At 37.9% G+C, this 13,295-nt stretch overlaps 1 protein-coding gene across 1 annotated transcript; it reads right to left on the bottom strand.

Moving 5' to 3' along the window:
* Nucleotides 1-10: 10 nt before the first annotated feature.
* On the bottom strand, nt 11-12,828 carry LOC121379553 (sodium- and chloride-dependent glycine transporter 2-like). The gene is made up of 8 exons (XM_041508198.1): nt 12,724-12,828; nt 11,574-11,706; nt 10,664-10,816; nt 9,112-9,215; nt 4,692-4,816; nt 3,643-3,755; nt 3,192-3,323; nt 11-37 (listed from the first exon to the last, which is right to left on the bottom strand). The coding sequence occupies exons 1-8, from the start codon at nt 12,825-12,827 to the stop codon at nt 11-13; spliced, it is 891 nt and encodes a 296-aa protein (XP_041364132.1). The 5' UTR covers nt 12,828.
* Nucleotides 12,829-13,295: the final 467 nt, after the last annotated feature.

The following is a 13,295-nucleotide window of genomic DNA, read 5'->3' as shown; positions in this document are numbered from 1 at the left end:
AATTGGATGGTTAAAGACGCATTCTCGCTTCTCTGTTCTGTATAATGAAAAACACACAGACAGCTTTTTAATGAACTTATATCTTTTGACTACTGATATAGCATTGGTACATCATACACATCTTTTCGCTCCTTCGGATACGAAACTGTACAACTGAACGGATCATATTTGCCCTGTCTTCTTTCCCTTGGCTATCAGGCAGTTTTATCAATGCATGATCAGAGGCGGATCTAGGGTGGCCAGGGGCCCGCCCCCCCCCCCTAAATTTTGCGACAGTTATAATTTTATAATACATTAATTTAAAAAAAATTTTTTACGATACCCCTCCAAAGTTACCTTGGCATTCCACCTGAAGTCACTGCCTCCCCCCCCCCCCCCTAGATTTTCTGGATCCGTCACTGATGATGGAGAATCCTCACGTTCCTGAAATTGATGGATGGCGCGTCGTGGAACGAAAATAAAATTGGGTGTCCTATTCCACATAGTGTAAATATTAAAACGATGGCCGGTATTGCGGCTTTAACTCGTCATTACATTGAATACCAAATGAGTGTACACTTTCGGCACTGGAGATAATCAAAACAGTCATTTACATTATAACGGTGATCTACACCAGAGCCGGGTGAGTCGCGTGAACATTACACTCATTACAATCAATAAAGCAATTGATATGTCAGGGCCGTATCTAGCGGGGAGAAGGGCAACGAGCAGTTAGTTCCCTCAAAATTATAAAAGGTTCCCCATTTCAGTTTTGAAAGTGTCATATGTATTTACCCGTATGTTATTGTGGTCAAAGCCATTTTACTTTTTAGTGCACCCCCATCTATTTTAGGATAGGTACCGCCTTGTACATTGTGATCAGAAAGAAAGAAAGAAAGTAAGTAAAGAATAGATGTGTTATTGCTATTTCCACGCTCGGTGGATATTAACTGTATTGCACATACCCATTATGATATCGTCTATATTGAACATACCTGTGTTATGATATCGTCTGTATGTAACATACCTGTGTTATTTCGTCTGTATTGCACATACCTGTGTTATGATATCGTCTGTATGTAACATACCTGTGTTATTTCGTCTGTATTGCACATACCTGTGTTATGATATCGTCTGTATTCCACATGCCTGTGTTATGATACCATCTGAAATGCACATACCTGTGTTATGATATCTGTATTGCACATACCTGTGTTATGATATCGTCTGTATTGCACATACATGTTATAATATCGTCTGTATTGCAAATACCTGTGTTATGATATCATCTGAGTTGTACATATCTGTGTTAAGATATCGCCTGTATTGTACATACCTGTGTTATGATATCATCTGCGTTGCACATACCTGTTATATTGTCTGTATTACACATACTTTTGTTATATCATCTGTATTGCACATACCTCTGTTGTGATATCGTCTGTATGGCACATACCTGTATTATGATATCATCATTATTGCACATACCTGTGTTATGATATCCTCTGTATTGAACATACCTGTGTTATATCATCTGTATTGCACATACCTGTTATGATATCGTCTGTATTGTACACACCTGTGTTATGATATCGTCTGTATTGCACATACCTGTGTTATGATACCATCTGAATTGCACATACCTGTGTTATGATATCTGTATTGCACATACCTGTTATGATATAGTCATTACTGCACATACATGTGTTATGATATCGTCTGTATTGCACATACATGTGTTATAATATCGTCTGTATTGCACATACCTGTATTATATCATCTGTATTGCACATGCATGTGCTATGATATCGTCTGTATTGTACACACCTGTGTTATGATATCGTCTGTATTGCACACACTTGTGTTATGATATCTGTATTGCACATACCAGTGTTATGATATCGTCATTATTGCACATACCTGTGTTATGATATCGTCTGTATTGAACATACCTGTGTTATATCATCTGTATTGCACATACCTGTTATGATATCGTCTGTATTGTACACACCTGTGTTATGATATCGTCTGTATTGCACATACCTGTGTTATGATATCATCTGTGTTGTACATTTATATGTTATGATATCGCGTGTATTGCACATACCTGTGTTATGATATCGTCTGTATTGAACATACCTGTGTTATTCCGTCTGTATTGCACATACCCGTGTTATGATATCGTCTCTATTCCACATGTCTGTGTTATGATACCATCTGAATTGCACATACCTGTGTTATGATACCTGTATTGCACATACCTGTGTTATGATATCGTCATTATTGCACATACATGTGTTATGATATCGTCTGTATTGCACATACATGTTATAATATCGTCTGTATTGCACATACCTGTGTTATGATATCATCTGTGTTGTACATATCTGTGTTATGACATCGCCTGTATTGTACATACCTGTGTTATATATCGTCTGCGTTGCACATACCTGTGTTATATCGTATGTATTACACATACTTTTGTTATATCATCTGTATTGCATATACCTCTGTTGTGATATCGTCTGTATTGCACATACCTGTGTTATGATATCGTCTGTATTGCACATACATGTGTTAAAATATCGTCTGTATTGTACACACCTGTGTTATGATATCGTCTGTATTGCACACACCTGTGTTATGATACCGTCATTATTGCACATACCTGTTTTATGATATCGTCTGTGTTGTACATATCTGTGTTATGATATCGCCTGTATTGCACATACCTGTGTTATGATATCGTCTGTATTACACATACTTTTGTTATGACATCATCTGTATTGCACATACCTCTGTTGTGATATCGTCTGTATTGCACATACCTGTGTTATGATACCGTCTGTATTGCACATACCTGTGTTATGATATCGTCAGTATTGCACATACCTGTGTTATAATATCATCTGTATTACACATACCTGTGTTTTGATATGTTCTGTATTGCACATTCCTATGTTATGATATCATCTGTATTGCACATATCTGTGTTATGATATCATCTGTATTGCACACACCTGTGTTATGATATCGTCTGTGTTGCACATACCTGTGTTATGATATCGTCTGTATTACACATACTTTTGTTATGATATCATCTGTATTGCACATACCTCTGTTGTGATATCGTATATATTGCACATACCTGTGTTATGATATCATCTGTATTTCACATACCTGTGTTATGATATCGTCTGTATTACACATACCTGTGTTATGAACGGCAGACCGAGCATACAGAGAAATAAACACGAGCATGACGTCACTACCCATCTTCTCTTGCTGATGTTCTTGGGTAGTGTGTCGCACAGGAAGTCAACAACCACCTCTACCATGACAAACTGTAACATGACGTAATATATTACTGGCGTCAGTGGAAAGCACAATAAACCATGTTTATACTAACTAACCAATAGCAATTATCAAAATAACCTATGACATCGCCAGATAGCCCAACTAGCTACGGTTTGTGTCCGTAAGTGTCTATAATATGCACGAAAATAAATTAAAATGGAAATAAATGAACGACATAAAATACATCCTAAGTGAACGTTTATATTTGTTATATTAATAGAGCTAACTGCCATAAACAAGTCAATGCTGAATATTGATATCTCGAAGTATCATTATCTCGAAGTTAAGATAACGTTGAATTCTGACCTGGCTGTCGATGCCCGCCAGGAAGAGCATGAGGAAGAAGACGGCTGCCCAGATCTGTCCAAACGCCATTGTGCTGAGCGCTTCCGGGTACACGATGAAAGCGATGCCCGGCCCTGGAACCGAAACACAAGAGTGGTTGACCTACTAAATGCCATAATACAATATTGGCTGAAATTTCGTTTGTCCTGAAACAGCATTGTTTAACCAGCTAAATGTACACAGTTGTCATTTTAGTTAGAAACAATAACGCCCAGTGTAACCGTCATTAAGTGACAATGTCAAGGCTGTAAGGGAAACTTTTGCTTTCGTGTTTTTGAAGAGGGTTTTTGAAGGTTTGGGCTTTTTTAGGTTGTTGATTGTTTTTCTTTTTTGTTGTTGTTGTTGTTGTTGTTGTTGTTTTATTTGATTTGATTAGATTTTTTGGTGTACTAGATGTAACCCATGCACAGGAAAGTTTAGATGAGGATGAGGTGACCTTACATAGAGTTTCACCCACCGTGTAGATAGCCAGCCCACATTAGCCAAGGATATTCGGCCGCATGATTTATAGCCACTTCTGTTTTCAGTAACAAAGATGGCGACCTACATTGTGGTTGTATTTATGGAATTCATTTTTGTACGATGTTTGTAGGTAGTCGACTGCATCTGAGCGCAAAAAGATCCTTGCTAAATGAGGCATCTGGTAAGGACAAAGAAGGCTGTCGGCAGTACAAATCAAAAGAGGAGATACGGTCAGAACAATATGAAACTGTTAAAAAGGCATCGCGTATTATATTATATTAAAGTGTTGGGTTTTCATTTGGACATTTCCAGTTAGCTTAGAGATCCTATATAAAACATGCATGGGCAGCTGAGTTAAATGAAATAAAATAGAATTCAGTTTAAGCAGCTGAATTATGACTTATAGGGGGTAGGGGCAGGGCGGGTGAATATATGCCTATATTGTGTTATTGCTGCTATAGTGATTCGCTAATTATAAAATATGCCTAAAATAATGTGTTGGATAAAATATGGCTAAAATGAGCCAGAGGGTTGTACACTGATCATACCTTGACTTACAACTTGATCGACTGGTGTTCCCAGATAGTCCGCCATATAGCCGATGACCGCGAACACGACGAAACCGGCAAACACGCTGGTGAAACAGTCGAGAGCGGACACCAAGATGGCGTCTCTGAAAGTAACATATACACACACACTCAGAAATATCTGTAGTGTGCCTGTCAAAATGATTGATTATAAATGTACATTAATAAATACACGGACACTGAAACTGTGGTGATTTATTACAAATGTCTGCATGAAATAGTGAAATAGTGCATTTTCAATTTTGAGAATGAGTCTTTAAACTGATTGTTGCAGCCAATGCACTATGACTGGTATATCAAAGGCCGTGGTATGTGTTGTCCTGTCTGAGGGATGCTTATAATGGAAAACATGTAGTGGGTTTCTTCTCTAAGACTATATGTCAAAATTACCAAATGTTTGATATCCAATAGTCGATGACTATTAAATCAATGTGCTCTAGTGGTGTCGTTAAGCAAAACAAACTTTTAACTGTTTTAAAAAAGAGATTGTCCTCAGTTCTGTGTCATTGTTAAAATGTTTTTAACAAACAGAGCCTTCAATGAATAAAAATACATATTAAATACTGGGCTTTTTTTAAAATAGCCAATTTAGCTCAAAGTTCATCTCTTCTTTTTTTAGATGAATTTCTAATGCTTTAGCCAGAATTATCGCAACAAAAAGACGGATCCGGCTTCTCAAGATCTGTATTTCAGAACAGCACTACACCTTCAACGTCTACTGACTGTCAATCTAGGGGTTTTCTTGACGGGATGCAATCCATCTCGTCCCTACAAGCTGTGCACCCTAACGGCCTTAACGAGGCCACTCACGTGGACATATAGATCGGACTTTAAACTTTTAGACCTTCGTTCAAAAGTTTATGTCGAAATTACTTTCTTTTTTAATATTATTAAATAGTCCGATCCTCTCTTCTTTCTCTTATTTATATTTGGACTGTCCTTCTAAAATGCTCCAAATTATATAAATATTCGACCGAGCAGTCATTCTTTTTATTTTTGGTTTGTAACCTGTTCTTTTTTTTTTTTTTTTTTTTAAATTCTATTAACTTTTTTACTAATTGCTATTTTCAAAATTCTGCCCATTTTTAACTCTAACCCCCCCCCCCCCCCCCCCCCCATCCCGAATCAGGCCACCGATCTTATTTAATTTCTTTTTGACCGCCCGATCTAATCTACCGACCAAATTTAATGAGTTGAATTTTCGTTATTATTTATACTAATTAGAGACGCGCATCAAAATTATAAAGGCCCACTATTTAGGTTTTGGATGTAAATTTTAAAATTGTCCCCTTAAATTTTTTGTCCAGGGACAAGCCCCTGGCTATCCAGAGACAGGCCCCGGGACGGACATGCTCGAAACTCTAGTGGTATATGAGCATGTAAAAATTATTCAAACTTTCAAACTTTATTTCGATTCACTCAGGCCGTCAAACGACAGCATATGAGGACATATTTTACAATAGTTATTTACAGTGACAAGATGACAACAGGAGTTCTTCATAGAATATATACAGACATAATTCAAAATAGCTATATACACATTTTAAAAAAGAAGACACATGGTGACAGTACTTTTAAAAGTATAAAATGATATTGAAGATGTTTATGCTTTACTAAATTTACTTGTAATTTCAGAGATTAATTTTGACAATTTACGGAGAATGCTTATTCTATTACAATTAAACAGTTCTTTGAATTTAAGAGTGCTAGGGTTTTTTTTTATAATAATATGGCTTTATAAACCTTTTGCGTGTATTCATGAAATAATTACATTTAAATAAGTAGTGATATTCATCTCCAATATCATTTTCTTCACACAATGTACATAATCTATTTTCGACTGGGATGCTATTCCAGCGTCCTGTTTGTATGGGTAAATAATGATTACATGTTCTGACTTTCAGAAGGTTGGTCCACAATTTTTCGGGTAATTTAATAAAGTATTTTTCCAAATTTAAAGTTTGTTTAAAAATAGAATATGTTTTGCCTTTGGATGTAGACTCAATGTTGTTATGCCATGTTTGTAGGTACTGGTCTAGTTGCCTTCGTTTAACATGCTCAATTAGTATTTTTATGATGGGAAATTTTTCGACATATAAATATCAGTCATGCCTAGGTTATTTAAAAGGTGTATTAAATTTTCTAGCCAATTATAACTGTGCCCGTTTGCAATAGAGTCTTTTATCATATAATTAAGAATTAAATTAGAGATTTTTGTAGATTTACCTTTAACTATACGTGCCCAGAATCCTATAATTCTTTGATCTATAACTAGTTTTATAACATAAAAATAGGCGTACCCTTTTTCACTGGCAATAATCGTCTAAGAAAATTTATATGAATATTTTCTATTATGTACACATTTTCGTATCCCCAGATTTCACAGCCATACATAAGTATTGGGAGGACCATTGAATCAAATAATTTAAGCTTGCAATCAATTGGCAAATGTTTATCCTTGGCTTTAGATAAAACAAAATATATTGCTTTAGTTGCATGCACTCGCACTTGCAACAAATACTGAATACTATTATTTAAAATGGGTTCATATTAAAAGAAAATGATAGTTACAAATGTCATTTTTCCACGACTGAAAAAATAAGGAATTATTTGCGGTGTTACAAGAAGTCAGTGCAAAGGAAATTCGTTGAACGTTGGGGGGGGGGGGGGGGGGGGGGGGGCAGAAGAACAGATTAGAACAGGTGAAACTGCCCACGTTTCATGTTTTGCCGCCCTCCTACTGGTCCCCACAATGCTTTATCTATTTGGAATTAAGTAGCTTACCGTTGCACAAGACTGAGACTGGTACATAAGACTGAGACCGGTACATAAGACTGATACCGTTACATAAAACTGAGACCGGTACATAAGACTGAGACTGGTACATAAGACTGATACCGTTACATAAAACTGAGACCGGTACATAAAACTGAGACCGGTACATAAAACTGAGACTGGTACATAAGACTGAGACCGTTACATAAAACTGAGACCGGTACATAAGACTGAGACCGGTACATAAGACTGATACCGTTACATAAAACTGAGACCGGTACATAAGACTGAGACTGTTACATAAGACTGAGACCGGTACATAAGACTGAGACTGGTACATAAGACTAAGACCGGTACATAAGACTGATACCGTTACATAAAACTGAGACCGGTACATAAGACTGAGACTGGTACATAAGACTGAGACCGGTACATAAGACTGAGACTGTTACATATAAGACTGAGACCGGTACATAAGACTGATACCGTTACATAAGACTGAGACCGGTACATAAGACTGATACCGTTACATAAAACTGAGACCGGTACATAAAACTGAGACTGGTACATAAGACTGAGACCGGTACATAAGACTGATACCGTTACATAAAACTGAGACCGGTACATAAGACTGAGATTGTTACATATAAGACTGAGACCGGTACATAAGACTGATACCGTTACATAAAACTGAGACCGGTACATAAGACTGAGACTGTTACATATAAGACTGACACCGTTACATATAAGACTTATTGAAACCCCAAACGCATGCAGAACATGATATACTAATAAAAGGTGAGTATTTTATTAAAACAATTTTTTAAAAGTTGATACATTTCAATTATCTACTTGTGTAGTCATAAGATGGAAAGGTTGTTATACCAAAGAACATTAATGAATGTTTTGTGGGAAGAAAAGAAAACAATATAAAGAATGTCATGCATTTGTGGTTGGACTAACCTAGGAAAGTAATGTGCATGTGTTGACAAACAACAGGTAATCAACATGGCGGATAATCGTTAAGAATGGCTTCACAATTTCTGTATTCATTTCTCATTTAAATGGGTAGACCTCGATAATTTAATATATAATCTAATAAAGACTATCAGTATTTGCATATGTAATGTGTTTCCGAACATCATAGTCTTTGTAAAAGCTAAAAATTCTTTTTATTTCCTAATATAATATATATTTTCTGTCGTACGTACGAAATTACTGGAAAGGAAAATCCAGTTTGAACTACAACAGACAACAGGATGACCAGTAAACATTGAATGTACATATCTATGCTGATGTTCTAAATAAGAACATTTTAAATATAGCTTTAGTAGCTAAAAACCTAAATATGTATAGTAAGAGAAAATGTGTAACACCGGCAACAAACCCATGATAGTCTTTTTAAATTTAAACAAATTATAATAATAATAATAAAAATAAGCAGACACTGAAAATATAAATAAGCAAAATGTGAATGACAAACATTCGCCAACCCACTGTTAAATATAAATATAATAATGAGACATTAATTAACTGTGTTTTTAAATACATTCCGCAGGCACACACACCATTACTATCACCATTATCTAGGTAATGTTAAACTTACCTGTAGCAGTTGTTATGGAAACGGTTGTATCTAGCTATTGTAATAATGTTTGCGGTTCCAATACCACATGAAATCATCGCCTGGGTAGCGCTGTCAATCCAAACCTGAAATAAACAATTGATATCAAAACATGCTGCACAAGGAATAAAAGAATCCTTCATATGTGTCCATGTGGGACAGAGCTATTTCACCCGAGGGTACATAATTTGTTGTCAGGGACGAGGCTTGCAGAGTCCCTGACATCAAACTATGTACCCGAGGGTGGAATAGCCCTGTCTCACATGGATACCCGAGGGTGGAATAGCCCTGTCTCACATGGATACATAATGGAGGGTTATTTTTCTCCCATCCAGTGGATGAAAAACAAGCATTTTGTTAAAACGTGAACTTCTTTTTTATTTTATCTTACAATAAAATAATCATAACCATTGAAAAGATTGTACCCCATGATAGTATAATTTCATTTATGACAGCAGGTTTCCTTGTTTTTATAAAATATAAAACGCATTTCTTGCGTTATTTTGCCGTTTACATGACGTCACCCAATGTTAATATCAGCTCAAGCAATAGAAGTCACGTGGTCATGCAAGACATATTTATTCGGCATGGGCTGACGTCATGGAATACGCCCGTCTTGCATGGCTAGGGATGGGAGAAAAACAAGTATGTGGATCAGGATAGGAAAATAAATTGAAAGATGCGTGGCAACCAGGGCCGGATTTAGACATTGCGGGGCCCGGGGCACTTTAGGTTCGGGGGCCCCTCAACATGGAGGGGGGCACCTGGTGCCCCCTGTCTTTCTATTTTCTGATGCCCCCCCCCCCCCCCCCCCCCCGCACACACACACACACACACACACACACTTTGTAAATTCTTTTTAATAATAAAACTAATTTTATAATTATTATATTTTTTACAAGTCCTTAGTCTGGGGTGGCCCTCTGGCAAGGGGGGCCGGGGCAATTGGCCCCTTTGCCCCCTTATAAATCCTAGAGCAGGAAACAACTAACATCCTTTACAGAAAGGCTTAGTAGGAGTGGACTGAGGAACAGGGCACAACCCAACACCCCCCAAAAAATACAACAACGAACAAACAACAAAAACAACAGAAAAAAAACCCTAAAAAAATAAACAGCAAAAAAACAAACAAAAACAACAACACATAAACAAGAACAAACATGAATTCATAACTCATGGTCATACTAGTAACTGCGTTAGGTTTCCACGAAAAGTGGTAAATAGTGCAAAATTGGCCAGATACACTTTTATTAAATATTTGACAATAAACATTTTAAGTTAACTTTATAAATGATTTCCATCTCTATTTTTGTCCATAAATACATAGGTAGTTATTAATTATGAATATATATAATTCCTCCATTCTACCAAGAAGCATTCCTGGTAAGAGATACGGAGATCCCTATTTAGTTTTAAAGTGCACTTTTTCTAGCTGCAGAAAATCCTGTATTACTGTGTGCCCTTGCTCTTTATTCTAGGTTCAACGCTGCTACCAACCCCCACCCACTATCACACTCCCCACCCCCAATGAAACCGTTGACTCTGCCCCTGCCTGTAAAGTAAGAAGATTCTCCCAGCGAGGAATGATGAACGCCTTAATTCCCTCCACGGCTCCCGGCAGCATCAACCCTCTTATGAGCAGCGCCAACAACAGTACGTACGGAACAGTAGCGCTGACGTACACAACCTAAAAGTAACAAACAAAACAAAACACACAAGAGGAAGTAAATGTTTATTTAACGACCCGCTCAACACATTTTATTTACGGTTACATCCCTAATATAGGGCGTCGGACATATGGTTAAGGACCACACAGATATTGAGAGAGGAAACCCGCTGTTGCCACTTCATGGGCTACTCTTTCCGATTAGCAGCAAGGGATCTTTTATATGCACCATCCTACAGACAGGATAGTACATACTCCGGCCTATGTTACACCAGTTGTGGAGCACTGGCTGGAACGAGAAATAGCCCAATGGGCCCACTGACGGGGATCGATCCTAGACCGATCGCGCATCAGGCGATCGCTGTATCACTTAGCTACGTCCTGCCCTTACACACAAGAGACTCACCAGGTCAAAACACCGGTTCTTATCGCAACTTAAAGAGACGAAGTGCATTCCGTATTTTATGCTACCAGTCCTGTCCGGGTTTGTTGTTATAAAATGTTTCATCTCATCTGTAAATCCTAGAATTTAATTTAAACAAGTTGCAGTGTATTCGCTGCCCGCCCCGCCCCACCCAACCCAACCCCACATCACCCTCCGTTGTAATTATCTCTCAAAGCAACAGGTTAAACAGAATTTCTTTAAGGTTGAAGTGTGTTAGTATTATATCCATGATGTATATGTTGATTGAAACGCTGGGTGCAGCAGTTTTAGCCACATATGTTACTATTGTCGTCTCTGTGATTTGATTTGATGGTATGCACCCTATAGCCTTACTTTTCCTACAGACCGGATTCCTTTGACGACACACAGGAACACAGCGAGCCAGGCTACAATCTGTGACACGAGAAGATGTAATTGTATATCACCCGGATGTTCAATCCCGTTACTGATATTCAGCACGTTGTACCTTTTGAAGGGAAAAGAGAACAGCATTGTATATCATGGTATAGGTGTCAACTCTCCCGTTTTGACCGTCGGTCTCAAGGTTGGAGGACCTGCCTTACGGCCACCTCTGATCTCACGTTTGTCTCTCGTTCAACAGAAAATATTCAGGTAAAAAAAAATATTAAGTAAAAAACAAGTGAAATAAAAGATTTAGAAAATAAATCGTGATTTCCGATTATTTCCCTATCCGAATGTCACAAAAATAACCCGGTTACTTCGAGGCCATGTAGCCATCGTAAGCCCCTTATCCGAATTATTTATAGTTAGGTCTACTCCGTTACGCTGTAACATAAAAGCTGGGTAGATTTTTATGCGACAGCGGCGCTCAAGCTAATGCATTGTGTGGGGGTGGGGGGGGGGGGAGAGAACATCATTATATACCTTGATGGCGTGCCCGTACCAACGCTGTCTGGGGTGTGGGGACACAATCTCTAGTGGAGTTTGAAAACGCGAACATTTTCTTCTCTAGGTGAGAGGCACAAGCTCCTCGCCTCCTACACACCCCACCCTACCCACCCCCAAATACACCGGTTCTTAAGGAATTAAATGGTAAAATATGTATGCACAAATAGGATAATGGTGTAGTGTTGTAATCAGTTGAAATTACGTCATCATCGATCATCAATTATAGAACATTTTAATCCATTTAATGTTGCTATTCGTCTATTGGCATGATCACCTTGATCACCTGGATCACCTGGATAGACCTGACTATTTCATTAATATCACCATTAATACATCTTTACTAGATACATGTGTCTGTACATACACCACTAGAGCATGGAAACAAACAAAACTCATTCTATGAATACATACTCGTAGCCATGTGATATTAATCTACAGAAAACATATAGGTGATATTCGTTGAAAAATCGTAACCCCACCCTCACCCCGAAGAAAACCAAACATCGATGATAAACGAAAAAAAAAAAAAAACTCAAAGAATAAAGGAAATTGAAAATAGAAGAAGTTGACCTACGACCAGAATTCTTCCGCAGCTGTGCTAGTCTTCACCATTGATGACGACTCGTTCAGTGTGACCCAACTCGAACTGATGTTCACTACACTGATATTCGTTGACATTGTACTCAGTGGGTTCCTGGGCAGTGACCCGTTATCCGCGGGTGTGTTGTTTCTGCCAAGTGTCCTGGCTACACAGGAAGGTGTATTCCAGGAGTTGGAGCAGGTGGTCCAGGGCAGGACGGCGCTGAAGGATGAGTAGAGGTAGTACAGGGTCCAACAGATGAGGATGTTGTAGTACGCGGTGCCGCAAACGGAAAACAGGAACCACGCGTAGCCCATTCCTGGAGGAAATGAGAACAGACAGTGTTTAACGACACCACTAGAGCACATTGATTTATTGATCATCTGCTATTGGATGTCAAACATTTTGTAACTTTTACATAATAGTCTTAGAGAGGAAAGACACCTTATTTATACACTCTGATAATCTAAAGAAAGTTTGTTTTCTTTAACGACACCACTAGAACACGTTGCTTTTTTAATCATTGGCTGTGGGATGTTAAATATTTGTTAAAGGAAGGGACAACT

This window comes from Gigantopelta aegis, chromosome 8 (assembly GCF_016097555.1).
Source record: "Gigantopelta aegis isolate Gae_Host chromosome 8, Gae_host_genome, whole genome shotgun sequence".
NCBI classification, from domain to species: domain Eukaryota; kingdom Metazoa; phylum Mollusca; class Gastropoda; order Neomphalida; family Peltospiridae; genus Gigantopelta; species Gigantopelta aegis.
This window is presented reverse-complemented; position numbering and strand designations above follow the sequence as displayed.

What these genes read in the sequence shown, in the direction of transcription:
- LOC121379553 (XM_041508198.1), bottom strand. Translation starts at nt 12,827, where the DNA reads ATGTCAACGAATATCAGTGTAGTGAACATCAGTTCGAGTTGGGTCACA. An exon ending in GAATCCGGTCTGTAGGAAAA is followed by an intron (nt 10,817 to 11,573) that starts GTAAGGCTATAG and finishes TGTTACTTTTAG; the next exon opens with GTTGTGTACGTCAGCGCTAC. An exon ending in TTCCATAACAACTGCTACAG is followed by an intron (nt 4,817 to 9,111) that starts GTAAGTTTAACA and finishes TGTTACTTTCAG; the next exon opens with AGACGCCATCTTGGTGTCCG.